General features: G+C 57.0%; 1 protein-coding gene across 1 annotated transcript; it reads left to right on the top strand.

The window, feature by feature from the left end:
- Nucleotides 1-1,371: 1,371 nt before the first annotated feature.
- On the top strand, nucleotides 1,372-22,546 carry ATP1A3 (ATPase Na+/K+ transporting subunit alpha 3). Its single transcript, XM_070397855.1, has 23 exons — nucleotides 1,372-1,538; nucleotides 5,392-5,481; nucleotides 5,581-5,640; nucleotides 5,751-5,954; nucleotides 6,993-7,106; nucleotides 7,216-7,350; nucleotides 9,428-9,545; nucleotides 9,666-9,934; nucleotides 11,700-11,898; nucleotides 11,975-12,084; nucleotides 12,165-12,299; nucleotides 14,330-14,522; nucleotides 14,804-14,979; nucleotides 15,065-15,201; nucleotides 15,500-15,650; nucleotides 15,727-15,895; nucleotides 18,974-19,128; nucleotides 19,205-19,328; nucleotides 20,083-20,228; nucleotides 20,769-20,899; nucleotides 21,263-21,364; nucleotides 21,718-21,809; nucleotides 22,138-22,546. The coding sequence occupies exons 1-23, from the start codon at nucleotides 1,533-1,535 to the stop codon at nucleotides 22,164-22,166; spliced, it is 3,045 nt and encodes a 1,014-aa protein (XP_070253956.1). The 5' UTR covers nucleotides 1,372-1,532; the 3' UTR covers nucleotides 22,167-22,546.
- The last annotated feature ends 3,434 nt before the right edge of the window (nucleotides 22,547-25,980 follow it).

Here is a 25,980-nt window from a genome sequence, read left to right as displayed (position 1 = left end):
GGTGCTGGGTGTATGTGGCAGGCCTGGGGTATGGGTGCCGGCTGTGGGTCTGTATGTGCATACGCATACCAACATGGATGTGTGTGGCATATGGGTGAGGACGTTGGGGTGTATTTGGAGGTGCCACAAAGGTGTACACAATAACACCCCAATAGATGGTGTGTACAGCATGGGAGGTGTGTGGGATGGCATCGAGTGATGTTTCTGTGAATTGTTGTGCTGTGTGAGTCCATCATTAACAATTAGCAACCATAATTTGTCATTTTGGCACTGAGGGCCTTTGTTCATGCCCAGATATACTGGGGAGGCGCATATGTGATGGTGTGTGTGTGTGTTGTGTGACCATGCAACAGCGTCCACAAAGGCCCCTGTGGTGTCTGGAGGCAGTGTGAGGCCTGTGGTGTGCGATGACGCTGAGTGTGGATGTGTGTTGGTTCTGTGGGTGGCATGGTTTTGGGTCTCTGTGTGAGCTGGCACGAGGCCAGATATGGTGTAGTGTTCCGAGGGGGTGTGTTAATCTACATGGCACTTTATGACTGTGATTGTGTTGTGGTGTGGTGGTGTGTGAGGTTTGTGCTATGTGCATTTCATTTCTCCGTGTTCGTGAGGCTTGCTTGAGGTTTTGTGAGGGGGCAGTGCAGTGTGTGTGAGTGAGGGTGCTGTGATTGTCAAGCTGAGGTGGGGTGTGATGGAGTGGTGCGTGTGTGTCCCCAGGGTCTGGGCTACCTGGGTGACCGTGGCTGTGGTGCTGAGTGCGGCCTCTGGTTGTGATGTGCCTCCTGTGGGCCTGTGCAGTTGTGTCTTATTGGATGGCTCTGCCAAGGTGAGGGGCAGGAGGAATACACACATTGAGGGGCCTCAGGTCTCCTCCCCGCTCGCTCTGTAGCACCCCCTCCTCATTGTGGGGTCTCCCTTCCCACTTGTGCCCTTTACAGCGCCCCCTCCTGAGCAGAACCCCACGCAGTCTCCAGCCGCCCCCCCGCCCCCCTTCACTGCGGACAGAGGTGCTCTGGGCCCCCCGCCTCGCTGCGGTGGTTTACCGGGCTTTCCCCGCACCGGGTGTCCACCTCCCACAGCCCAGCCCTCCCCCTCGTGGCATACCCCACAATGAGGGGAATTCCGGGGCTCTCCCTCCCTCAGTGCCCCCTCCTCGGAGGCGCCCCCACATTGTGAGGGTCTCTAGGTTTTTCATTGCGGGGGATCTCCGGAATCCCCCTCCTGCAACGTTCTCCCTTGGCGGAGGCTGGGGGCGGGGAGGACAGCTGCAGTACCGGAGGCGGGGCCGCGGGCTGTTCGTCAGGGCGGCGGCGCCCCTGATTGGCCGGCGCCGGTCCCCCCCGCGGGCGCGGGCATATGAGACAGCGGAGGCGGCGGCCGCCGCAGACCCTGTGCGGTAGGGCTGACGGCCGACGGACGCGGACGGCGCGGGCGCTGCAGAGGCCCCCAGCCCGAGCCCGCGCCTGAGCCCACCCCGAGGCCCCTTCCCCGGCCCCTTCCCCGCCTGCGGGCCCGTGACCTCTGAAGCCGCCAAGATGGGGGTAGGTGCTCGGGCGGCGGGGCGGTGCCTGTGCGCAACCTGGAGGGTCCAGTTATGAGCGCGCTGACCCGGCCCGCGCTTGCCGTGTCTCCGGGGGAATGTGTTTGGCCACCTGGGTCGGGGTCTGTGCCGCATGTCGGCCTGTCTCTGTGTGCGGGTCCGCGGGGCACGGACCGGCCTCCGCATCCCTGCCTGCCCGATGCTGTGGCATGCCCAGTCTCTGTGCGTGCGTGTGCTTGTGCGCGCGTGTGAGCTCCTGGCTCTGCCAGGCCCTGGGAGCACCGTCCGCCTGCGATTGTGTAGCCCGGTGTGTCTGACCCTCTGCAACCACGTCTGGGTGTGTCTGCCGGCTGGTGTTTGTGTCTGGGGGTGTTGAAGCCCCTCTGCTTCCCTGGCCGGGTGGGGACCAGATGACCTCTCTTTCTCCTTCCAGGCCTGAGAGGGGGAGGGGGTCTCTGCAGTGCGGTGCAGTGCGGCCTGGGGCTGCGGTTGTGTTCAGCCCTTATCTGGGGGAGCAAACATTGGGGCTGGGAGGAGCAGGAGAACCCTGGCTGGGGACGGAGTGCCTGGCTGAAGGCAAACGTTTGCAAATGCGTGGTGGGGGGCGGTGGGAGGGGGATCCCGCATGCCTGGCTATGCCCTTGCCTCAGTGTCCGTGTGTCCTTGTCTGTCTGCGAGTCTCTCCAACAGATGCCGCCTCCTTTCCTGGCTGACCACCTGACCCCCAGCAGCCCTGGATTCCTCCCTGAGTGCCTGGGGCCCGTGGGGTGGGGGAGGAGAGGGATGGGAGAGCGGGTGGGCTAGGCTGGGTGAGATGCAGAGAGAGGGTCTGGATGGGAGAAGCTAAGAAAAAGAGAATATGAGGGATGGGGAGAAAGATGGCGGATGAACAGCTGATGGGCCCAGGGATGGAGGTGGGGGATGGGGTGTCAGATCTGTGGATTGAGGTGGGTGAGGGGGGATAGGGAGAAGAAATGGGTGGGGAGAGGACTAGGGAGAGGAAGGGGGGGTGGGAGTCAGTGATGCTTCCAGGTAAGTGGGATGGAGAAAGGGGACGCATGGCAGATGGAAGAGAGGACTGAGGCTAAAGGCCTTAGAGAAGGAACTGTCGGGGGGCGGGGGCGGGGGCCGGGGGGGCGGGCAGGAGGGTTGGGGGGAACTTGGGAAAAGAAGTGGGGACAAGAAGAGAAGTGAGGTGCTTTAGACATGGAAGCAGAGACAGAGACATGGCAAGATGGAGAAAAATGCAGGGACAAAGAGATACTCCAAAAGAGACAGGGAGAAAGAGAAAGAAAGAGACACGGGCAGAGAGACCTAGTAAGCCATAGAGAGACAAGGAGAGAAACAGGCTGAGAGAGGTGACCCAAGGACACACGTGCTCTCCAGACACAACCTGAGTTAGCCCGAGTGGGAGGAGGAGACAGAAGGCAATAGGGGAGGTGGAGGGAGAGATGCCCAAAGATGATGTACAGATACCCTGAGGGGGGAGGGACGGGCTGGCCAGGTACCGAGACTGTGTGAGCTGAGGGCATCAGGGAGGCGGACAGCACAGAAAATGGCAAGGAGCCACATAGGCAGACTGCAGCGAGACAGGCGCGCCCCCCACTCTTGAAGGTGCTCCCGCCCTGCAGTGCACCCCTCTGGGCCTCCTGCCTTCACTGGGAAAGTCTCAGCTCCCCCTCCAACAGATGGAAGCCTGTCCCCAAGGGAGTCTGGTCATGGCAAGGGCAAGCAAGAGCCAAGGTCGCCCAGCCCCCTCCCTCAGACTAGGGTCCAGGCCCCCAGCCCTTCCTCCCTCAGACCTAGGGGTCCAGGCCCCCAAGCCCTCCTCCCTCAGACCCAGGAGTCCAGGCCCCAGCCCCTCCTCCCTCAGACCCAGGAGTCCAGGCCCCAGCCCCTCCTCCCTCAGACCCAGGAGTCCAGGCCCCAGCCCCTCCTCCCTCAGACCCAGGGGTCCAGGTCCCAGCTCCTCCTCTAGAAGACCCAGGGTCCAGGTCCCACTCCTAGGCCTCACAGGGACCAGAGCATCAGTTCCCAGCCTCCCCTAAGGCTTCAGGGATGCACAGCTGGCTTTCTTCCCGACTCCAGCCAGGCCCCCATCTTTCCTCTCCTGCCTCCCCCTTCATATCTCTACCCTGACCCCAGGAGCTAATATCTCCACATCTCTCCTCCATGGGTCTACTTCTCTGCAGAGGCTGAGACCCCTCCTGGGACTGAGGCTGAAGGAGTGTCCTCACTGTCCCCAAGCCTCTGTGCGCCGTGTCAGGCGCAATGCTGCTGCAGGGCTGGCCCAGGGCCAACCCTCCCTCCCACCCCCTGTTCTGTCCCAGAAGCTCTAGGCTGCAGCCCTGCCCAGTAGCCCCCCAAGCTCAGCCTCGGGTCTGGGGGCAGATAGCAGGCAGCTCAGCCCTCTGCAAGGTCACGAGGAGATTATCGCTGAGCCTCGCTGAGCCTGGGATCCTGGCCTGGCCATGGGCCCATGGGATCTGTCAGCAGCCCTCCACCAGCACTCGGCCTCTCCCCACCCCTCCCTTCACCGTCCCAGGACACTGCCTTCCCCATCTGCCCAGGCTGCCAGACTGGGACTTCGGTCACTCGCCCTCACCGCATCCAGTCAAGCCAGGCCTGGGGCTTCTGCCTCTTGCTCTTGTGCACCCCTAATCCCAGCCAGCTCCCACTCTGTCCTCCAGAGACCTGACTGTGTCCACCCCTGTCCAACCTGTTCACAGGAGAGTGGCAGGGACCCACAGCTTGTCAATCAAAGCCCTCAGGCTGGCTGGCTCCCAAGATGTGCTGGGTCCTCTGAGAGACAGACTGAAACATCCGTGGGGCTGGGGAGTGAGGCCCAGGGTAAGAGACCGGAGGAGAAGAGCAGGGTGAGCAACATACATGAGAGCTGGAGCGGGAGGGACAGATGCCAAGCTGGGTGCAGAGACAGACAGACACAGAGAGGAAGACTGCAGAGTGAGACAGTGAGAGACAGTTAGGGAGAAACTCACCGAGCCTCACAGAGCAGAGGCAGATTGAGAGATGAAGGCAGACACAAGACCGAGAGGGGCAGAGATAAGGATGCGGAAAGATGCAAAGACAGAAAATACTGACACTTAGAGAGGCTGAGATCCCAGGCTGGGGGCCTGGACTCCTGGGTCTGGAGAAGGAACCCAGAGGGACAGACTCAGCTGGACTCAGCAGACAGAGATGGTTCAAGAGATGGAGACAGACATTGTGTGAGAGACAGAGAGACATAAAGAGCTGGAGAGCAGAGGGAAACAAAAGTCATAGAGAGACCCAGGCAGCGAGACTCAGACAGAGAGAGACACAGGCAGACAGCATTAAGTGAGGAGGGCGAGAGATCAGGGATAGAAATAGCCACAGAGATGCAGAGACAGGGGGAGACAGGGAGAGACAGGGGGAGACAAAACAGAACAAGATAGAGAGGCATAAACAGAGACCCAGACAAATCAAGAGAGAGGCAGACAGATACAAGACACAGACACTTGGAAGGTTGGACAGGCCTGGAGTGGGGGAGAAGGAGACAGAGGAGACACACAGAAGTAAAAAGACACATAGAGACAGAGGAAGTGACAGCAGACCTGGGCGCAGAAACAGAGAGACGCGCAGACACCCCGATGGAGACCCTCAGGGACAGACCCCCAGCAGCACGTGGAGCCAGAGGCGGTGGGGCCATTTGGCAGAGATGAGACTCACAAGTTTAAGAGACACCAAGAGCCAGAGGGAATCCCACCATGAGAGACACAGGGCAGGGGAGAGTGGCTCGGAGGACCGGTGCCCCCGTAACCCCTTCTCGCCCGCAGTCTGGTGGCTCTGACAGCTATCGTGTCGCCACCTCGCAGGACAAGAAAGATGACAAGAGCTCGCCCAAGAAGAGCAAGGCCGCCAAGGAGCGCCGGGACATGGAGGACCTCAAGAAGGAGGTGGCCATGGTAAGCCCTGCCCTTGGCACCGCACCGGGTCCCAGACAGGCCCCACCCCAGCCCTGGGCCCCACAGTCACATGCCTCCCCTCAAACCCTCGTTCCTCAGACAGAGCACAAGATGTCGGTGGAGGAGGTCTGCCGGAAGTACAACACGGACTGCGTGCAGGTGCGCGGGCCTGGGTGTGGGCTGGGCTGGGCCGGGTCCTGGGGTGCGCGTGGAGTGCTGGGGTGCCGGGGCTGCTCGGGGAAGGTTCTGTGTGAGACCTGTGCCCCCAGGGTCTGACCCACAGCAAAGCCCAGGAGATCCTGGCCCGGGACGGGCCTAATGCGCTCACGCCGCCGCCCACCACCCCCGAGTGGGTCAAGTTCTGCCGCCAGCTCTTCGGGGGCTTCTCTATCCTGCTGTGGATCGGGGCCATCCTCTGCTTCCTGGCCTACGGCATCCAGGCGGGCACCGAGGACGACCCCTCTGGGGACAACGTGAGTGCCCTCCACCCTGCTCTGCACAAGGCGCTTCTCCCTGTCCCCGTAGACTTTTCAGAGCCCACTCCCCTCCCTTTCTCTGCTGCCTTTCACAATCATCCCATGAAAGAACTGGAGAAAGGACAAGGGAAACAGCCTCAGATGGCCAAGTCACTTACCCAAGATCACACAGCAGGACACGTAAGCTGGGCTCCGTCCCAAGACTGTGTGATCTCAGTGGCCTCGGGGGCAGGCACCACCGGGGGCTGTGGCCTGAAAGAGCCCAAAGAGAGAGCTTGCTCATGTAGAGACCCAGGCAAACCCAACTACGGGGCTGTCAGGGCCCAACTACCAACACAGGGACACATGACATGCCCATGAACACAGGCCCACGCACTGATTACATATAGATTCTTGCCTGCACACACACGCACAGATACACATGCGCAGAGTCAGTGCAGTCACACTTGGGTACAGCCACGCAGCCACCTAGTTCAGGCACACGGGTACAGACAGGCTGATGGAAAGAGACACAGGACCTCGAACACACAGCGTTGCAAGCAGGCAAACATGAGGATCAGGCACAAACACACAGTATTCTCAGAAATTAAACCCAAACAGGAAGCGAGACCAACAGACAGAGACAAAGGTTCACACACAGAGACTCAAACACAGTCCCATAAATTTAAAGCCAGGCATGCAGACGGTCAGACATACACACTGACCTAAACAGACAGACACAGGGACAGACACTAGCACACCCCAGATTCTCTAACACAGACCGAAGGCAGACAGAGAGATGGACAAAATAGAGAGATGGACAGACCCAGACACCTAAACACTCATGCTCAGAAAGAGGGACTCACACATGATAGGCAGACAGACTCACAGACAAGAGAGACTGACACACAGACCTTTACATGGACACAGCCCTGGGGTCAGACACACAATTACAAACCCCCATTGGCACACAGCTCCCTTCCCAGATTCCACAAACTCGGCGGGGTGGGGGGGGTGGGGAGGGCTCGGCCAGCCTGACCCTGCATCTCCCCGCAGCTCTACCTGGGCATCGTGCTGGCGGCCGTGGTCATCATCACCGGCTGCTTCTCCTACTACCAGGAGGCCAAGAGCTCCAAGATCATGGAGTCCTTCAAGAACATGGTTCCCCAGGTGCGGGTGCCCAGGAAAGGCCAAAGGGGGAGGGGACAGGTGGTGGGTGCCCTGCCAAGAGACTGCAGGGAGAGAGTCCGGGAGGTGACTCCTTTCCATCCCTCCCCAGCAAGCCCTCGTGATCCGGGAAGGTGAGAAGATGCAGGTGAATGCTGAGGAGGTGGTGGTCGGGGACCTGGTGGAGATCAAGGGTGGAGACCGAGTCCCAGCAGACCTGCGGATTATCTCAGCCCACGGCTGCAAGGTGGGCCTGGGCCTGGGGCCCAGCTCTGCTCTTCCTAGAGTGGCCTGGAGTCCAGGCCCCCAGCCCCTCCTCCCTCAGACCCAGGAGTCCAGGCCCCCAGCCCCTCCTCCCTCAGACCCAGGAGTCCAGGCCCCCAGCCCCTCCTCCCTCAGACCCAGGAGTCCAGGCCCCAGCCCCTCCTCCCTCAGACCCAGGAGTCCAGGCCCCCAGCCCCTCCTCCCTCAGACCCAGGAGTCCAGGCCCCCAGCCCCTCCTCCCTCAGACCCAGGAGTCCAGGCCCCCAGCCCCTCCTCCCTCAGACCCAGGAGTCCAGGCCCCCAGCCCCTCCTCCCTCAGACCCAGGAGTCCAGGCCCCCAGCCCCTCCTCCCTCAGACCCAGGAGTCCAGGCCCCCAGCCCCTCCTCCCTCAGACCCAGGAGTCCAGGCCCCCAGCCCCTCCTCCCTCAGACCCAGGAGTCCAGGCCCCCAGCCCCTCCTCCCTCAGACCCAGGAGTCCAGGCCCCCAGCCCCTCCTCCCTCAGACCCAGGAGTCCAGGCCCCCAGCCCCTCCTCCCTCAGACCCAGGAGTCCAGGCCCCCAGCCCCTCCTCCCTCAGACCCAGGAGTCCAGGCCCCAGCCCCTCCTCCCTCAGACCCAGGAGTCCAGGCCCCCAGCCCCTCCTCCCTCAGACCCAGGAGTCCAGGCCCCCAGCCCCTCCTCCCTCACACCCAGGAGTCCAGGCCCCCAGCCCCTCCTCCCTCACACCCAGGAGTCCAGGCCCCCAGCCCCTCCTCCCTCAGACCCAGGAGTCCAGGCCCCCAGCCCCTCCTCCCTCACACCCAGGAGTCCAGGCCCCCAGCCCCTCCTCCCTCACACCCAGAAGTTCAGGCCCCCAGCCCCTCCTCCCTCAGACCCAGGAGTCCAGGTCCCCAACCCCTCCTCCCTCAGACCCAGGAGTCCAGGCCCCAGCCCCTCCTCCCTCAGACCCAGGAGTCCAGGTCCCCAACCCCTCCTCCCTCAGACCCAGAAGTCCAGGCCCCAGCCCCTCCTCCCTCAGACCCAGGAGTCCAGGTCCCCAACCCCTCCTCCCTCAGACCCAGGAGTCCAGGCCCCCAGCCCCTCCTCCCTCAGACCCAGGAGTCCAGGCCCCCAACCCCTCCTCCCTCAGACCCAGGAGTCCAGGCCCCAGGCCCTCCTCCTTCAAACCTAGGAGTCTAGGCCAAGCATGTCAAATTCAAAGGCTAACAGGGGCCAAATAAACAGGGTTTAATTTTATGTGGGGTGCAAAAAAACAAAAGCTTCAATTTTCATAGAAACGTAGGTTTATTTCGATAGAGACATGCTGAATATAAAGGGCTGAAATAAATGAGTAATCGTTAACATAAAATAATAGAACATTTTAATAAAAATTAATATTTTTTCTTGAACATGAACTTACCAGACACTGAATAACTGCACAAATTAATAAGCATAATGCAAACAAACCTATTTTTCCTGTTCTCCGAAAGCAAAATATTTCCTGTTGCGCACACCAAACAAGTCAGTCTAAGGCTAATGACGTGGCCATCGGCTGCTAAAATATTTGCTGCTAGTATTGGTGGAGAGAAATGGTGCGCCCGCACGTAAGGCGCGTAAGGGAAATGAATGCAACATGATTTATAGTAATCAGTCATTGGCGAGTGTTGTAGTTCTTAATTAATAATTATGTATAACAGGATATTGTAAAAATCAAGTTACGAAATTTTTATTAAAACGTTTCTTACATACCATTATATTGGCTGGGCCGCAAAAATATTCGTTGTGGGCTGCATGTGGCCTGTGGGCCGTGAGTTTGACATGCTTGGTCTAGGCTCCTGTCCCCACCCCGCAGACCCATAGGTGCCTGAGACTTTGGCAGAAGCCCTGTACCCTCTCCATCCATCTGCAGGAGCCCAACCTCTGGCCTTTCAAACACCACTCACCCACCCACCCACCCACCCACCCAGGCTTCTAGCTGTGACCTCAAGGGACACAGACTTCAGGCCCAGTCTCCTGTGGACAAACGGCCCCTGATCCCAGGCCCCGGGCTAAGCCCTCTCTCCTCCGCACCCACCCCCAGGTGGACAACTCCTCCCTGACCGGCGAGTCCGAACCCCAGACCCGCTCTCCCGACTGCACACACGACAACCCCTTGGAGACCCGGAACATCACCTTCTTTTCCACCAACTGTGTGGAAGGTGCGGTGGGGTGCGGTGGGGGCACCAGGTTGGGCAGGGCTGGTCCAGACGGGCCCAGGTCCCCCTGAACCTCACGGAGCTCCTCCCCACACCTCAGCCTAATCCCCTGTGGCCCCACAGGCACGGCTCGGGGCGTGGTGGTGGCCACAGGGGACCGCACTGTCATGGGCCGCATCGCCACCCTGGCCTCAGGGCTGGAGGTGGGCAAGACACCCATCGCCATCGAGATCGAGCACTTCATCCAGCTCATCACTGGCGTGGCCGTCTTCCTGGGCGTCTCCTTCTTCGTCCTCTCCCTCATTCTTGGGTACACCTGGCTCGAGGCTGTCATCTTCCTCATCGGCATCATCGTGGCCAATGTCCCAGAGGGCCTGCTGGCCACGGTCACTGTAAGGCCTGGACTTTACAGTGGGTTTGGGGGAGGGTGGGCTGGGGGTCCAGACCCCTGGGTCTGGGGGAGGAGGACCCTCTACTACTGGGTCTGAGGGAGGAGGGGCTGGGGTGTGGATTTCAATGTTCTTGATAAGGGCAACTTGGGTATTTCAGGCTGAGCCTCCTAGATCTTGAATGAGGAGGGTCCTGGGACTCAGAGAACCTCATTAACAAAACAAACAAACAAAAATCTTGAGAAACACTACAAGGCATAAAGGACTAACAAGTCTATCTTTTTAAAGTTAACTCACAAATTTAAGAAGTACACCGTAGTGATAGTGGTAGAAATCTAAAAAAGACATTAAAGCCCTAGCTGGTTTGGCTCAGTGGATAGAGTGTCGGCCTGCAGACTGAAGGGTCCCAGGTTCGATTCCAGTCAAGGGCACATGCTCGGGTTTCAGGCTCGATCCCCAGTAAGGGGTGTGCAAGAGGCAGCCGATCAACGATCATCTCTCTCATCATTGAGGATTCTGTTTCTCTCCCGCTCTCTTCTTCTCTGAAATCAATAAAAAATATATTTAAAAAAATAAAAAAGACATTAAAGTAGTTTAAAAATAAGATAACAGTCCCCTTTCCTCCGCTCAGCCGCCAGCCCCCTTACGGAAGTCCGCTCTCTGCGCTCCTCCCACAGGCGTGGGCACGTTGCAGCGTGTTAGAAGTTTTCATGCACGTCGAAGGGATGGTCCTAAGAAGACTCGTCTGCCTCTTGATCCTTTTAGTTAATACTAGAGGCCCGATGCACGAAATTCGTGCAAAGGGGATTGGCTCTCACAACCCCTCGCAGCCCCAGCCGGCCCTGGCAGCCTCAGCTTTGTCCAGACGGTCATTCTGCTGTTTGGTCTAATTAGCATATTAGCTCTTTATTATATAGGAGAATATTAGCAGGCAGAGTTTCCCACTTCACCATATTTGAAGCTACTCTTGGCCAAAGGCTGTTCACAGACATCGAATACACACACATGGGGTTGCACGTGAGAAGGTACAGACTGAGCATCAGGGCAAATGGAACACTCATGTCAGCTGCACCGGCTCAAGGTCCCCAGAATCCCCTTCAAGACCTCACCCAGCCCCTGCGTCCACCCCCAGGGAAACCCCTACACGGGCCCTGCTGAGGCACAGCTTTCCTGCTTCAGGTCAATTGGAATATTCAGTGTCAATTCTTGTTTCTGTTTCTTTTTTTTTGCTGAACATCCTGGGGGTGGGTGCGGAGGAGAGAGACTTTAATGAGACAGAATCATTGATCAGCTGCCTCCTGCACACCTCCTACTGGGGATCAAGCCTGCAACCTGGGCATATGCCCTTGACCAGAATCAAATCTGGGACCCTTCCGTCTGTAGGCTGATGCTCTATCCACTGAGCAAAAAGGCTAGGGCTGAACATCATATTTTTGAACTTTATCCATGCAGTTGCCTGCAACAGTAGCTTGCTCTTTTTCATTGTTATATAATATTCCATCTTTATTCCACAATTTATTTATCCCTCCTGCTGTTAGTGGGCATTGGGGTTGTTTTCATTTTGAAACTATTGTAAGTGCTGCTGCTGTGGACATTCCAGTACATGTCTTTTGAGACACATTTTTCTGTTGGTTTGTGCCTTGGGGTGGAATTGCTGGGTGACACCTTTCTCCCTGGGCGAGGCAGTTGGGTGGCTGGCGCTCGTATTGCTGGTCCAATCCTGCCGCCTGCCTCTGCCTGTACCTTGCCTGTCCCCGTGCATCCGCAGGTGTGCCTGACACTGACTGCCAAGCGCATGGCCCGGAAGAACTGCCTTGTGAAAAACCTGGAGGCTGTAGAGACCCTGGGCTCCACGTCCACCATCTGCTCGGACAAGACAGGGACCCTCACCCAGAACCGCATGACGGTTGCCCACATGTGGTTTGACAACCAGATCCACGAGGCCGACACCACGGAGGACCAGTCAGGTGAGGGTGGGATCCAGGCGGGGACCCAGGGGGCCTGGCCCCACACGCCCCCAGCTGTGACACGTGCCTCCTCCAGGGACCTCGTTCGACAAGAGCTCGCACACCTGGGTGGCCCTGTCCCACATCGCCGGGCTCTGCAACAGGGCCGTCTTCAAGGGTGGTCAGGACAACATCCCTGTGCTCAAGGTGGGTCCGGCTGCCCGCCTGGCTTTGGCCCCGCCCACGCCCACCCCTGCTGCTCTGCCCTGACAGCCCTCTCTCCCCAGAGGGACGTGGCCGGCGATGCCTCGGAGTCGGCCCTGCTCAAGTGCATCGAGCTGTCGTCCGGCTCCGTGAAGCTGATGCGGGAACGGAACAAGAAAGTGGCCGAGATCCCCTTTAACTCCACCAACAAATACCAGGTACCGGCCTGGACCTCCCTTTCTCTCTGATGCCTTAGCGGTCAGCCCTGCTGCCCTCCTGCTTTGGGTAGGTTACTAACCTTCACAGAGCCTTGGTTTCCCCATCTGTAAAATGGGAATGATAGTGCCCACCTGGCAGGGAGAGGAACAGAGCTGAGCAAGAGCGAGGTCTCTGCCGGAGCAGGAAACGGAGGAGTAAAGATCTTCCCGCAGCAGAGCGTGGGAACCAGCCGGGGGTCTCTTTCATTCATTTACATTTTTTTTTGAGCAGCCACCGCGTGTCACACACGTGGTTTAGATCCTGGGGGTAGATACCCAGTGAGTCCCTCTCATGGAACTTACTCTCTAGTGCTAGAAAACAGACAATGACAAAGGCACAAGGAAGTGGGGAATATTTCTGCCGGTCATCGTGCTGAGGGTGGGAGCCAGGGGAAGTGTCCCAGGCAGTGGGCACAGTATGTGCAAAGGCCCTGAGGTAGGAGTATGTTGACGTGTTTCAACAAGAGCCAGGCAGCCAGTGTGGCAGAGCAGAAAGCCAGGGAATGTGGTGGGAGCTGAGGGCAGTGGATGCTGGGCCAGGTCCTGGCAGGCCTTCCGGGCCGTGGAGAGGTCTTGGGTGTGACTCTGTTGGGGACATGAGCCACGGGAGGGCTCTGAGCAGGGGAGAGATGGAACCTGACTTATGTTCTTTAATTTAATATTTTTTTGTTAATCCTCACCAAAGGATATTGTTTTCCTTTTTCCCATTGATTTTTAAAGAAAACAGAAGAGAGAGAGGGAGTGAGGGGGAGAGGGGAAGAGAGAGAGAGAGAAACATCGATGTGAGAGAGCCGCATCAATTGGTTGCCTCTCACACGAGCCCCAACCGGAGCAGGGAGAGAACCTGCAACCCAAGTACCTGCCCTTGCCCGGAAATCAAACCCTCGACCTTTCGGTGCTTGAACCACTGAGCCACGCCAGCCAGGGCTTGCCTCACATTTTCAAACAGCTTTAGAGAGATTAATTCACATGCCATAGCTCACCCATTTAAAGTGTGTAACTCAGTACTTTTAGTATTTTCACAGGGATGTGCTGTCATCTACACAGTCAATTTTAGCACATTTATCACCTCAAAAAGAAACCCCACTTTCCTTAACTGTTGCCCTCAACCTCCCCCCCTCCCCAAGCCCTAGGCCAACACTAATCTACTTCCTGTCTCTATGGATTTGCCTGTTCTGGACTTTTCACATAAATGGCCTTTTGTATGTGGCTTCTTTCACGCAGCATAATGTTTTCAAGGTTTATCCATGTAGCAGGGATCAGTGTTTCATCCTTTTCATGGCCGAATAATCTTCCATTGAATGGATAGGCCACAATGTGTTTGTTCCTGTCGGCTAGTGTGAATAACGCTGCTGCGAACATTCACGGTACAAGTGTTTGGGTGGGAGCAGTCTGCATGTCTCTTGGGGGTATGCTAGGGGATGGCTGGGTCACAGGGTAACTCTGCATTTTGGGGAGCTGCCAGACTGTTTTCCAAAGTGGCTGCACCACTTCCCATTAACTCACACTGTTAAAGGACGTGTCTGCTGTGGGGGAGAAATGCTATGGGGCAGGGAAGGCTGAATGGGGCTTCAGTGTGGAGGCTGCTGCGATGTCCCATGTGAGAGGTGGTGGTGGCCAGGAGATCAGAATCTGGGTGCATTTCACAGGTGAGCCGACCAGATGTGGGGAGGCCCAGATGTGGGATAAGGAGACGGGGGAGGCCACGGGTAGGGAGAGAGGCATGCGTCCTGTGGACAGCTGGTATTTCTGTGGGAAATCAGAGGGGCAGAAATGTCTGCGGTAGAGACAGAAACTGGCAGGGGAGAGCAGAGCTCTCTGCAGGGTCTGAGAAACAATGATCTCAGCTAGCGGTGTAGCTAGCACCTCTGGGGGGGGCTGCCTGTCCTGGCGCCCCGGCTCCAGTGGGGCTGGGGTCCTCTCCCTGCCGGTTTGGGCAGCTCCAGGTCCCGGTGAGGCTCAGGCACTCCCACCCTCTCCCCTGTCCCCAGCTCTCCATCCATGAGACCGAGGACCCCAATGACAACCGGTACCTGCTGGTGATGAAGGGCGCCCCTGAGCGCATCCTGGACCGCTGCGCCACCATCCTGCTTCAGGGCAAGGAGCAGCCCCTGGACGAGGAGATGAAGGAAGCCTTCCAGAACGCCTACCTCGAGCTCGGAGGCCTGGGCGAGCGGGTGCTGGGTGCGCAGCATGGGTGGGGCTGAGTTGGGGCGCGGGCGGGGTCCTCTCTGGGGGTAAGGACGGGGTGACACTGCCCAGAGCTGGCTCAGAATAGGGTCTCCCAGAATGCACCCTGAATGAATGAATGAATGAATGAATGAGAAGGGATGACAGGGGATGACTGTTGGCTGGCTGGCTGGCCCACTGGGGATGACTGCTGGGACTGGAGGCCAGGAGCCGTGGGGCAAGAGGCCAGAGGCCTGGGGTGGGGGCCCTCATGCCTGCACCGTCTCTGCCACCAGGTTTCTGCCATTACTACCTGCCTGAGGAGCAGTTCCCCAAGGGCTTTGCCTTCGACTGTGATGACGTGAACTTCACCACAGACAACCTGTGCTTCGTGGGCCTCATGTCCATGATCGACCCGCCCCGGGCGGCCGTCCCGGATGCAGTGGGCAAGTGCCGCAGCGCAGGCATCAAGGTGTGGCCCGGGGCCGCTGGGGGGACAGGGCCGGCGCCCCAGGGGCCAGGGCAGAGGCTGGACCATCCCCAAACAATGCCCACAGGTCATCATGGTCACGGGCGATCACCCCATCACGGCAAAGGCCATTGCCAAGGGTGTGGGCATCATCTCCGAGGGCAACGAGACTGTGGAGGACATTGCCGCCCGGCTCAACATTCCCGTCAGCCAGGTCAACCCCCGGTGAGCACCTTCTCCCCAGGGGGCGGCGGCCCCCTTCCTGCCGGGCCTCCTCTGTGGACTCGGCGCCCTGGTCCCGTTCCTCCTCCACCGGTGAGGACTGCAGGCTGGAGTAGCCTCACATCCCAGCTTTGCACTCCGGGCCGTGTGACCTTGACCAAGTCATTCAGCCTCCCTGAGCCTCCGCTTCAGAGCAGGTCCTCTGCCTCTCCCGTCTGGGGCTCTGGCCTGCCGGCACCCTGCCCATCGGTCGCCGCACCACTCCCCACACGTCCTTCCTGACCACTCCCGCTCTTCCCAGGGACGCCAAGGCCTGTGTGATCCACGGCACCGACCTCAAGGACTTCACCTCCGAGCAAATCGACGAGATCCTGCAGAACCACACGGAGATCGTCTTCGCCCGCACGTCCCCCCAGCAGAAGCTCATCATCGTGGAGGGCTGTCAGAGACAGGTGGGCTGCGCCGGGCTCCTCGGAGGGGCCGGGCCGGGCTGGACTCGGGCGGCCTTCTCACCCTCTCTCCCTGCAGGGGGCCATCGTGGCTGTGACTGGGGACGGCGTGAACGACTCCCCCGCGCTGAAGAAGGCCGACATCGGGGTGGCCATGGGCATCGCTGGCTCTGACGTCTCAAAGCAGGCGGCGGACATGATTCTGCTGGACGACAACTTTGCCTCCATCGTCACGGGTGTGGAGGAGGGTGAGTGGCCGGTGGCCCTGGACACGGAGTCCCTGCCTGAGGCTGGGGAAAAGGAAGGGCCTAGGCCAGGGATGCATGGCAAGGAGACCCCGGAACCCCACTGTGACCAAGGAGCCCGGGCTTCTCCTTTCAGTCTCCCTCCCCGCGGGGTTGGGGCTTCCTGGGGGCAGGACCGAGAGGTTGCTCTCCTGGGTCCCAGTGTTGCCCAGCGCAGGCCCAGGCTGATGAGAAGATTCAGAAGCATTTTTAAACCCTTGTAAGTGCAAACACAGGAGCAGAGGGTCCCACAGGAGGCCCTCACCCATCGGGGGTCAGGGTCCTGGAAGCCGCCCAGGACCACGTGGGCAGTGCCAGGGAGGGAGCTACAGGCAGAGGAAGCTGAGTGTGTGAGACAGGGGCCCTGGGAGCCCAGGCCACACAGCCTGGGCCCCACCTCCTGACGGGTCTTGATACAGCCACTGATGGGGCTTGTTCTCATTTTTAAAAAATGATTTTTATAAGGAGAGGAAGGGAGAGAAAGAGAGAGGGAGAAACATCAGTGTGAGGGCAACATCGATTGGCTGCCTCTCGCACACCCCCTACTGGGGATCAAGTGGGCAAACCAGCAACCTTTTGGTGCCCGGAGGACACTCAGCCAACTGAGCTGCACAGGCCAGGCTGGGGCTTGTTCACGTTTAATTTTATTCTGATCGTCAAAGTAGCTCATGGTAATTATCTAAAATGTAGAGAAGCGTGAAGAAGGAAGTTGGAACTGCCCGGAACCTCACCACCCACAAGTAATCACTGTTCGTGCTGCGGCGTCCTTTCTCCCAGCTTCTCTCTCCCCATCGGAAATGTCCCCCGTGTAAAAAATTATGTGCAAGAGAGAATTCAAACAGGAAAGCTGAGCCTGAAGTGACACATTAAATGCCCTTTCCCTTGTCTCCTGCCTCCCAGAGGACACCATGGCTAACCCTGTGCATCTGCGTGTATGCAATGCACACACGCATGGATATGCGTGCTCACGTCTTCCAGACATTTACTAGGACCCTACTTTATGCATCACACAGGGTGCTGGAGACACAGCTGTGAGCAGAGCATGGTCCCTCTGTGGGAGAGACAGCTTTAAGTTCACCAACAAATAAATGCATAACTGCAAATTGCGATAAGTGCTAAGAAAGAAAGTAGGGTGCTATGACAGATGCTAATGGGGTTCCTTCCTCCTTAGAGAGGGAGGACAAGGCCTCTCTGGAGTGACAACAGCAGAGTTTAATTTCCATGAGGGGAAGTCCCTGTTATCTCCAAAGCAGAGTGAACAGCATAGTGAACCCCGCTGTCACCGACACCCAGCTCGGACAGTTACAGCTCATGCAGATCTTGTTTCATTTCCCCTCCCCCACTACACACTCTGGATCACGTTCAAGCACATTTAAGTAATTGTTTCATCCATAAATGTCTTAGGATGAGATACCGCTAGTTTGTGGAGAGTAGTGCATGCATTAGAGCAGTGGTTTGCAACCTTGGCTGCACATTAGAATCACCTGGGAATCCTTTTAAAACCCTGATTTCTGGGCCTCATCCTCCAGAAATTCTGTTTCTTTGGTATGGGGTGGGGTCACAACATTAGTAACAAAGAAACAGAATTTCCGGAGGATGAGGCCAAGGTTGAGAACCACTGCATTAGAGGGAGAGTGAATAGCAGGTGTAAACACCTAATCGTCTTATTGTTACACAAAGGTGATCAAACCATCCGTACATGCCTGCAGCCTACTTTCCGGTCCCTCCTTTCTTTTTGTTTTTTGTTTTTTGGGTTTTTTTTGGTTAATCCTCACCTGCGGATATTTTTCCATTGATTTTTAGGGAGAGTGGATGAGATAGGGGAACACAGAAACATCGATGTGAGAGAAACACATCGATTGGTTGCCTCCTGCACAGGCCCTGACCAGGGCCCAGGCAGGGAGGAGCTTGCAATCAAGGTACGTGCCCTTGACCGGAATCGAATCTGGGACCCTTTGGTCCACAGGCCGACACTCTAGCCACTGAGCCAAACCAGCCAGGGCTCCTGTTCCTTCACGACATATCTTGTTGCTCTTGTCTCTCAGCACATGAGAGATGGTGGAGCGAGGGGCTGGCTGGAGTCGTCTTTAGTTTCTTTGTACTTTGTATACACTGTACTGATTGAATTTTTTTTAAATATATTTTTATTGATTTCAGAGAGGAATTGAGAGGGAGAGAGAGATAAAAATATCAATGATGAGAGAGAATCATTGATCAGCTGCCTCCTGCACACCTCACACTGGGGATTGAGCCTGCATGTGCCTTTGACCGGAATTGAACCTGGGACCCTTCAGTCCGCAGGCCGATGCTCTGCCCACGGAGCCAAACCAGCCAGGGCTATTGGATTATGACATGTACAGTAAGGTGTAAGGTGGGCAGCTCAATGACTTTTACACATGTACACATCTGTGCAACCACCAGCCCCTTGAGTTTCATCAGGTCCCCTCCAGCCTTTATCCCTGCTCCCAGAAACAACCACTAGCTTGACTTTGGGCTCTATAAATCACTTTCAAATCTCATCTAAATGGAATCATGCAATATGAAAGCTTTTGTTTGTGGCTTTTTTCACTCAGTGGATCATCTGTGAGATTCATCCATGGAGTTGGGTGTGACCCAGCTTGATCCTTTTCCTTGCTGCGTGGTATTCCACTGTGTGGATGGGCCGGTTTATTTATCCACTCCCCTGTCGATTGACATGGGGGTCGGTTCTGGCTTTTGCTATCATGACTAACACTATGCTGAACATCCACACTTGCCTTTTGGTGGACAGAAGCACCGATTTCCCTTGGGTAGAAGCCTAGAGCAGGTCTACTGGGTCAATAGGGAAGGGGAGATTTAACCTTAGAGACTGCCAAACCGTCTTCCAAAGCGGTTGTATTTCAAGAACGGTTTGGACAGGGGTAATATGGTTGGACGTTTGTGTGGACAGTGGGCAGGTGAGGAGATGGATTAGTAAGGACCCGTGAATTGAGCAGGGAAGGGGCAGAGGGAATAGGATGCGATGGTTTGAGCACCTGAGGTCTGAACCAGTCCCTGCCACAGGCCGCCTGATCTTTGACAACCTGAAGAAGTCCATTGCCTATACCCTGACCAGCAACATCCCTGAGATCACACCCTTCCTACTGTTCATCATGGCCAACATCCCACTGCCTCTGGGCACCATCACCATCCTCTGCATCGACCTGGGCACTGACATGGTGAGCCCACAGCCACGCCCAGGGCCCTGGGGGCAGGGTCCCTCACTCCCCGGCTCACCCAGCCTCTCCTGCCCAGGTCCCTGCCATCTCATTGGCATACGAGGCTGCAGAGAGTGACATCATGAAGAGACAGCCCAGGAACCCGCGCACTGACAAGCTGGTTAATGAGCGGCTCATCAGCATGGCCTACGGGCAGATTGGTGAGGATCTGGGGACCCTGCCTTGACTATGGCTGTTGGCCCAAAACCTAGCGCAGTGCCTGGCCCACTGTGGGTACCCAGAAACCTTGTGCTGGATGAGTGGAGAACAAGTAGGACTTGGTGCTGCAGGTCTGGAAGAAGTGGCTTACAGATGGGTGGTGGTCACCACGGTGGGGGACAGGCCTGAAAGGGGGGTGCACCCGGGGGGCACATGGGACACTGAGTAGCAGAACAGGGTTGGCCCCAGGCTGCTCCCCAACCTCCGTGATGGGAAGGATGAGACCAGCCTGTGAGCTCTATGAGGGCATTTCTCTCTGCCTCCTCCTCAACCTGCTGCTAGAGGTGATGAGTGCTGAGCCTGAGGTGCTGAGCTCCCCGTCACTGGGATGTTCCAGGAAGCAGAGGCTTCCCGGTGGTGATCAGGAGCCTGGGGAGGTCATTCCTGCATGTGGTTAAGACTTAAGCCCAAGTGTCCTCGGGGATGTCCTGGTGTTCAGGGGGCCTCGTCAGGTGGGAGGGGCCACCAGGTTATCTGTCTGGGGAGCCCTCTCCCCGAGCTTCTGTCCCAGGTGACCCATCTCAGGTGCTCGCCACCAGACGGGCCTCTGAGAGCCCAGCCCCAGATGCTGTTTAGCATGAGGACTGAGGGGCCCACCCTCCGCCAGGTGGGGGTCTCAAGGGGCCCCAGAGGTGCCGTGGGCTGGCTGTCAGCCCACCCGAGCCTCTCCACGCCTCCCCTCTCTCCTCCTCTCAGGAATGATCCAAGCTCTCGGAGGCTTCTTCTCCTACTTTGTGATCCTGGCAGAAAATGGTTTCTTGCCTGGCAACCTGGTGGGCATCCGGTTGAACTGGGACGACCGCACCATCAATGACCTTGAGGACAGTTACGGGCAGCAGTGGGTGAGTGGGGCTGGCCCCACAGCATGGCAGGGCTCCCAGCCAGCGTCCCCCATGCAAGCTGTCCTGCTTCCTACGATGGCCCTTCTGCCCCAGAGTCCAGATGAACACCCTTGCTGGACACGCAGGGCCTCCGGAGCCCTAGGCCCAGCCTGTCAGGGCCTGGTGTCTACGGGCCACACACTCTCTGCCCTGCCAGGCGAGACACCTTCGCTGCCTTCTTCCCATCGCTGTCTGTCCCTTCAAAGCCCACTGGTGTCTGTCCCCTCGGGAGGCCCATGGGGTCCTCGACCTCCTCCCACTCCCCTCGATGCCAGGGATGGTCCCTGGTCCCCAACTGACGACTGAGGTCACCGTTAACCTCTCCTTCCAAGTACATCCCTGACTTCCCATGAGGCATGAGCCTAAGAGGGGAGACCTTTCTGAGGTGCTGGGGGACCCCATCGGGAGAGTCCCTGCTTTGCCCGGGTGCAGACAGGGAGCCTGGGGCCGGGCCACAGGCACACTGACTGCCGTCCTGCACGCTGGTCATGGCTCTTGCAGACGTACGAGCAGAGGAAAGTGGTGGAGTTCACGTGCCACACGGCCTTCTTTGTGAGCATCGTGGTCGTCCAGTGGGCTGACCTGATCATCTGCAAGACCCGCAGGAACTCGGTCTTCCAGCAGGGCATGAAGTGAGGGCTGCGTGCCTGCCTCCCCTCCTGCTGTTTCCGTTTTTTGCCTCTCAGTTGACCCCTCTCCCTCTCTCTGCATCTCTGTATCTCTGGTGTGTGTGTGTGTGTGTGTGTGTGTGTTCCTGGGTCCCTCTCCAGATCTGCTTTACCTTTTCACGCACCTGCCTGCCTGCGTGTCTGTCGTGGTTTCTGCCTTCCTGTCTTTATCTTTCATTGTGGCCATCTGCCCGGATCCCTTTTTGCCTCTCTGCCTCTTTCTGTCTGTCTCCCTGTGTCTCTGTGCCGGCCTCTCTGCCTGCCTTGGGGGTGCCTCTGTCTGTGGGTGGGTTAGGGCTGCTGGTCCAGCCCTGCCTATGCCTCCAGGAACAAGATCCTGATCTTCGGCTTGTTTGAGGAGACGGCCCTCGCTGCCTTCCTGTCCTACTGCCCCGGCATGGACGTGGCCCTTCGCATGTACCCTCTCAAGTGAGTGCCCCTCACACTCCCAGGACTTCCTGCCACCGGGAGGAGCCTACAGGAATCTCCCCAGGGGCCACCTCACAGGCCCCCTCTCTTGGTGTCTCCCGGAACCCCCTTCTCTGGGTCCCCACTGCAGCCCCTGTTCTGCAGCCACCAAGCCTCCCCCTCCACTGTGGGGTGTCCTCACAGTGGGTGCTCGGAAGAGCCCGGCCCGCAGCCATGGCCGAGGCACCCCTTCTTGTGGGCAGGAGGGGTCAAGGGAGAACCCCCCTCAGCGTGGCCCCTCCTGTCCTCTGGGACTCTGCCCACTGCCCCATCTCGGCCCCACACTGACGCCTCCTGTTGTCCCATCTCCGCAGGCCCAGCTGGTGGTTCTGTGCCTTCCCCTACAGCTTCCTCATCTTCGTCTATGACGAAATTCGCAAACTCATCCTGCGCAGGAACCCCGGGGGTGAGGGGCTACAGGGGCAGAAGGGCGGGACAGAGGAGTGGCTGAGGGAACAGGCAGGCACCGCGGGGGCGGGGCGGGGCGGCACCCCGGCGGCTGGTCTGGCGCTAACCTCACTCTCTGTCTCCCCACCTCCCTTCTATGTCCTCGTCTCTCCCTTCCCTTTCCAACTCTTCTCTCTCCCTGCCTCTCTGGGCCTCCTCTCTGTCTTTCCACGTGTGTCTCTCTCCTTCTTGGTTCCTTCCCATGTGTGTCTCTCTCTCTCTTTTTCTCTGTCTTGGTGTTTCTTTCCATGCCTGTCTCTCTCTGTGTCTGTTTCTTTCCTCTCCAGGTTGGGTGGAGAAGGAAACCTACTACTGACCTCAGCCCCACCACCTCACCCATCTCTTCCCTGCCCCCGAAGCCCAGGAGCGCCCCCTCCAGTCCCCCCAATTTTGTATTCTCTGGGGAGGGGTCCTCTCTCCCCTTGGTCCCCACCTTGGCCCCACCCCCTCAAAGTATCTCCAGCCCTCTCCCTCTGCTGGCTTCTCTCCCCACCCTCCCCCACCCCCCCCACCCCCCCCACCCGTCCCCGCCTCTCTCCTCTCTTTTCTGTGTCTCTGTTCCTCTCCCTCTCCTCACCTCTACTTCCCAGCCCCCTCCCTGGGCTCTTTTTTACTCCCCCTCAGCGTCCCCCCACCCTGGCTGATGCCATCTCTGGTTCTGGACAATTATCAAATACATCAGTGGGGAGAGAGAAACGCGTGTGTTGTGCTTGCTTTCTGGGCTGGAAGAGGGGGCGGGAAGGCGTCTCCTGTGCTGGCACACGGGGCTGGGGGGTTCACACAATGTCAGGAACATGGACTGGCTCCAGCTTGGGAGGCACAGGATCTCAGGGTTACAGTGAAAGCAAGTAGCTTGGATTCGACCGGCGACAGGCGATGGGCGATGGGATTGTGGGATGGATCAGAACAGGGGAGAGGAAGAGAATCCCACTCCGGATCCTCTCGTATTGGAACAGGACCCCAGGGAGGCAATGACAGTGACAACGTGATGATGTGATGGTGGTGATTCATTGAGCATCCACTCTGTGCTCTACCCTCTTATAAGCACTCTACATATATAAACACATGTAATCCTCACAGGTATGAGGCATAGAGAGGGAAAGTGACTTGCTCAAGGTCACACAGCAGAGAGGAGACAAATCTGAGATTTGTAGAGGCTATCCAAGCTCTAAGTCACTGTGCTATTTTTTCTCTCTTTTTAAATTGATTTGAGAGAGAGAGAGAGAAACATCAATGTGAGAGAGAAGCATCAATTGGTTGCCTTCTGTAAGTGCCCCAACCAAATATCAAACCGAAACTTGGGTATGTGCCCTGATCGGGAATCGAACCTGCCACCTTTCGGTGTATGGGATGACACTCCAACCAACTAAGCCACACTGACCAGGGCTCTCTCTCTTTTTATTGAGATAAACTTTCATATAGTGAAGTGCACAAATCTTAAAGGCACAGCTCAACAATGTAAAAAATTACATCCACGCTGTACAACAGGCCAGTGTGGCTCCGTTGGTTGGAGCATCATCCCTTACGCCACATTGTCGCATGTAATTGGTGGCCCACTCTTCACTGCTGCGTGGTATTCCACTGCACGACTATAACAAAATGTGTCCGTCTATTCTCCTGTTGATAGACATTCGGGTTGTTTACACTTTGAGGGCTATTGTAATTGGTGCTGCTAGGAATAGGAACATTCTAGTATTAACACATTGGGTACATGCATAGCAGTGAGACGACTGGTCATGGGGTGGACTCTGTTTAGCTTTAATTGAAACAGCTAGACCTTTCCCAAAGCTCTTGCGTCATTTTGCATTCCAATAGTGCATGAAAGTTCCATTTGCTCCACATCCTTGTCAACACTTGATATAGTCAGTCTTTTGAATTTTAGCCATTCTGGTTGGGCAGGTATACCACTTCCCTGAGGCAGCCTTTCTAACACAGCCCGGAGGTGTGAGTCAGAGGAGGGGCTGGGGGCAGGATGCTAAGAGCTCACAAGTGTGAGTGAGTATGTGCACATGTGCACTGCACAAACAATGCTGAAGGAGTGCCTGAATCTGAGGGGTGGGGGTTGTATGAGCCTGGACCTTTCCTAGGGAGGCTGCAGAAACTACTTTGTTCATCAGGTACCAGGTGAGAAATGCTCCCAGAGATGGGGGCAATCAGAGGCCCAGAGAGGGGAGGGACTTCCTTGAGGTCACACAACAGGGATATAACCCAGGTTTCTGATTATCTGTACTAAGGTCTTCTCACCCTCCCAGCTCTTCTTCCTTGGAGGATCCAAGAGGCAGGAAGGAGACCTCAGGCTAGAGGCATATGGGGCTAAGGCCCACCTCCCACAGTCTTCTCAGGCGACCCCCTCATCTCCCACCATCCCCCTAATTCAGGGCCCCCTTGCCATAGGCCCCCTCTCTCAAGGACCCGATCTCCCACTATCCCCTTGTCTCAGGGATTCTCCCATCTTTCACAATATTTCTCTCTGCCTTGGGGCCCCGTCTCCCACAATATCTGTTTCAGGGGTCTCCTCTTCCACACTGCCCCTGGGACAAGGCCCCATCTCCCCAAACCCTTGATTCAGAGTTTGATTCAAAGTTGCTCCTGCCGAAACCGGTTTGGCTCAGTGGATAGAGCGTCGGCCTGCGGACTGAGGGGTCCTGGGTTCGATTCCGGTTAAGGGCATGTACCTGGATTGCGGGCACGTACCCAGTGGGAGATGTGCAGGAGGCGGCTGATCGATGTTTCTCTCTCATCGATGTTTCTAGCTCTCTATCTCTCTCCCTTCCTCTCTGTAAAAAATCAATAAAATATATTAAAAAAAAAAAAGTTGCTCCCATGCCTTGCTTAAAGGCCTCGCCAACAATGCCCTGGCCTCTGGACCCCACCACCGTCCATGGCCCACGTGTTCAACACCTCAGGCCTCTGCCCATTATGTCCGCTCAGAGAAGTACTGGTGGGTTACGGAGTACAATCACTTCCATTGAGTTCCTGTAAGGCCACCCAACAGCTCTCATAACAAAAGTCAAATCCAAGTTTCCCCAGGTTGGCCATGGGAGGAGGCAGCTACTCTGGACCTCTGCCTCCAACTCTTGCTCCCCAGTATTTATCTTCCTCTTGGGGACTCTTTCACTGGTGACCCCTGCTGCTCCCACCACTTTGAACTCGGGTGCTGCTGCCCCATTAACACTCTGGGCTAAGTGTGCACTCACTGTCCTCCTTTGACTTCTTGAAGCCAAGTGGGAAACCTGAACAAGACTCGGCCCAAAGCTGGGGCTGATAAACAGTAACAGCCAATCGGGTCTTCACAGTGTGGTTCCTTCAGCTTCAGGTTAAGACCCTCCTCAGGGGCCTCCCTATTGCTCCACTAGTCCCTTCGGCAGAAGGATGTCCCCCACCTCCTGGGAGTGCCCTCCAACACTCTTCTCCCAGCTCCTCCTGGGTGAGACCATGGGTAGAGTCCCCTTAGGGCAGTGATGGCGAGCCTTTTGAGCTCGGTGTGTCAGCATTTTGAAAAACCCTAACTTAACTCTGGTGCCGTGTCACATATAGAAATTTTTTGATATTTGCAACCATAGTAAAACAAAGATTTATGTTTTTGATATTTATTTTATATATTTAAATGCCATTTAACAAAAATCAACCAAAAAAATGACACGCGTGTCACCTGACACGAGTGTCATAGGTTCGCCATCACTGCCTTAGGGTGCAATCACTTCCTGCCTCCCCAGATCTCCCTGTACCCATGCCACGTTGATCCTGTGAAGTTTGTGTCTTATTCCCCAGCTGACTGGCTCTTTGCCACCTCAAAGCCCAAACCCAAAAGGGATGTGGACCTTGGAAAACAAGAATTGGGGTTAAGAGTCACCTGGATATCCCACGTGGGAATCCAGCCTTGGAAAATGAGGCCTCAGTCTAGGCTTCCTGACACTTCACACACATTCTGAGGCTGTTTTGTGCACCCTTTAGAATGCCAGTCATTTTCCCACAACTCACTCAGAGGCAGGGTAGGGGCAAAGACTGAGAGAGACACGGATGTGGGAACTAGGGAAAAGAAAGTTCCAGGTCTCAGGTTTTGGGATATTCAAGGGGCCCACAGCCCTTAATATCTTACTGTTAAATTTGAGAAGGCTGAACTCTAGACA

The sequence above is a fragment of the Myotis yumanensis genome, unplaced genomic scaffold, assembly GCF_028538775.1.
Source record: "Myotis yumanensis isolate MYYU_CA2020_CCGP unplaced genomic scaffold, mMyoYum1.0.hap1 SCAF_18, whole genome shotgun sequence".
Lineage (NCBI taxonomy): Eukaryota > Metazoa > Chordata > Mammalia > Chiroptera > Vespertilionidae > Myotis > Myotis yumanensis.
Note: the sequence above shows the minus strand (reverse complement) of the source record. Positions and strands in the feature narration are given on the sequence as shown.

Coding starts and splice junctions, on each gene's coding strand:
- ATP1A3 (XM_070397855.1), top strand. Junction 14,980..15,064: donor GCCGCAGCGCAGGCATCAAG/GTGTGGCCCGGG, acceptor CAATGCCCACAG/GTCATCATGGTCACGGGCGA. Junction 21,365..21,717: donor CTTCGCATGTACCCTCTCAA/GTGAGTGCCCCT, acceptor CCATCTCCGCAG/GCCCAGCTGGTGGTTCTGTG.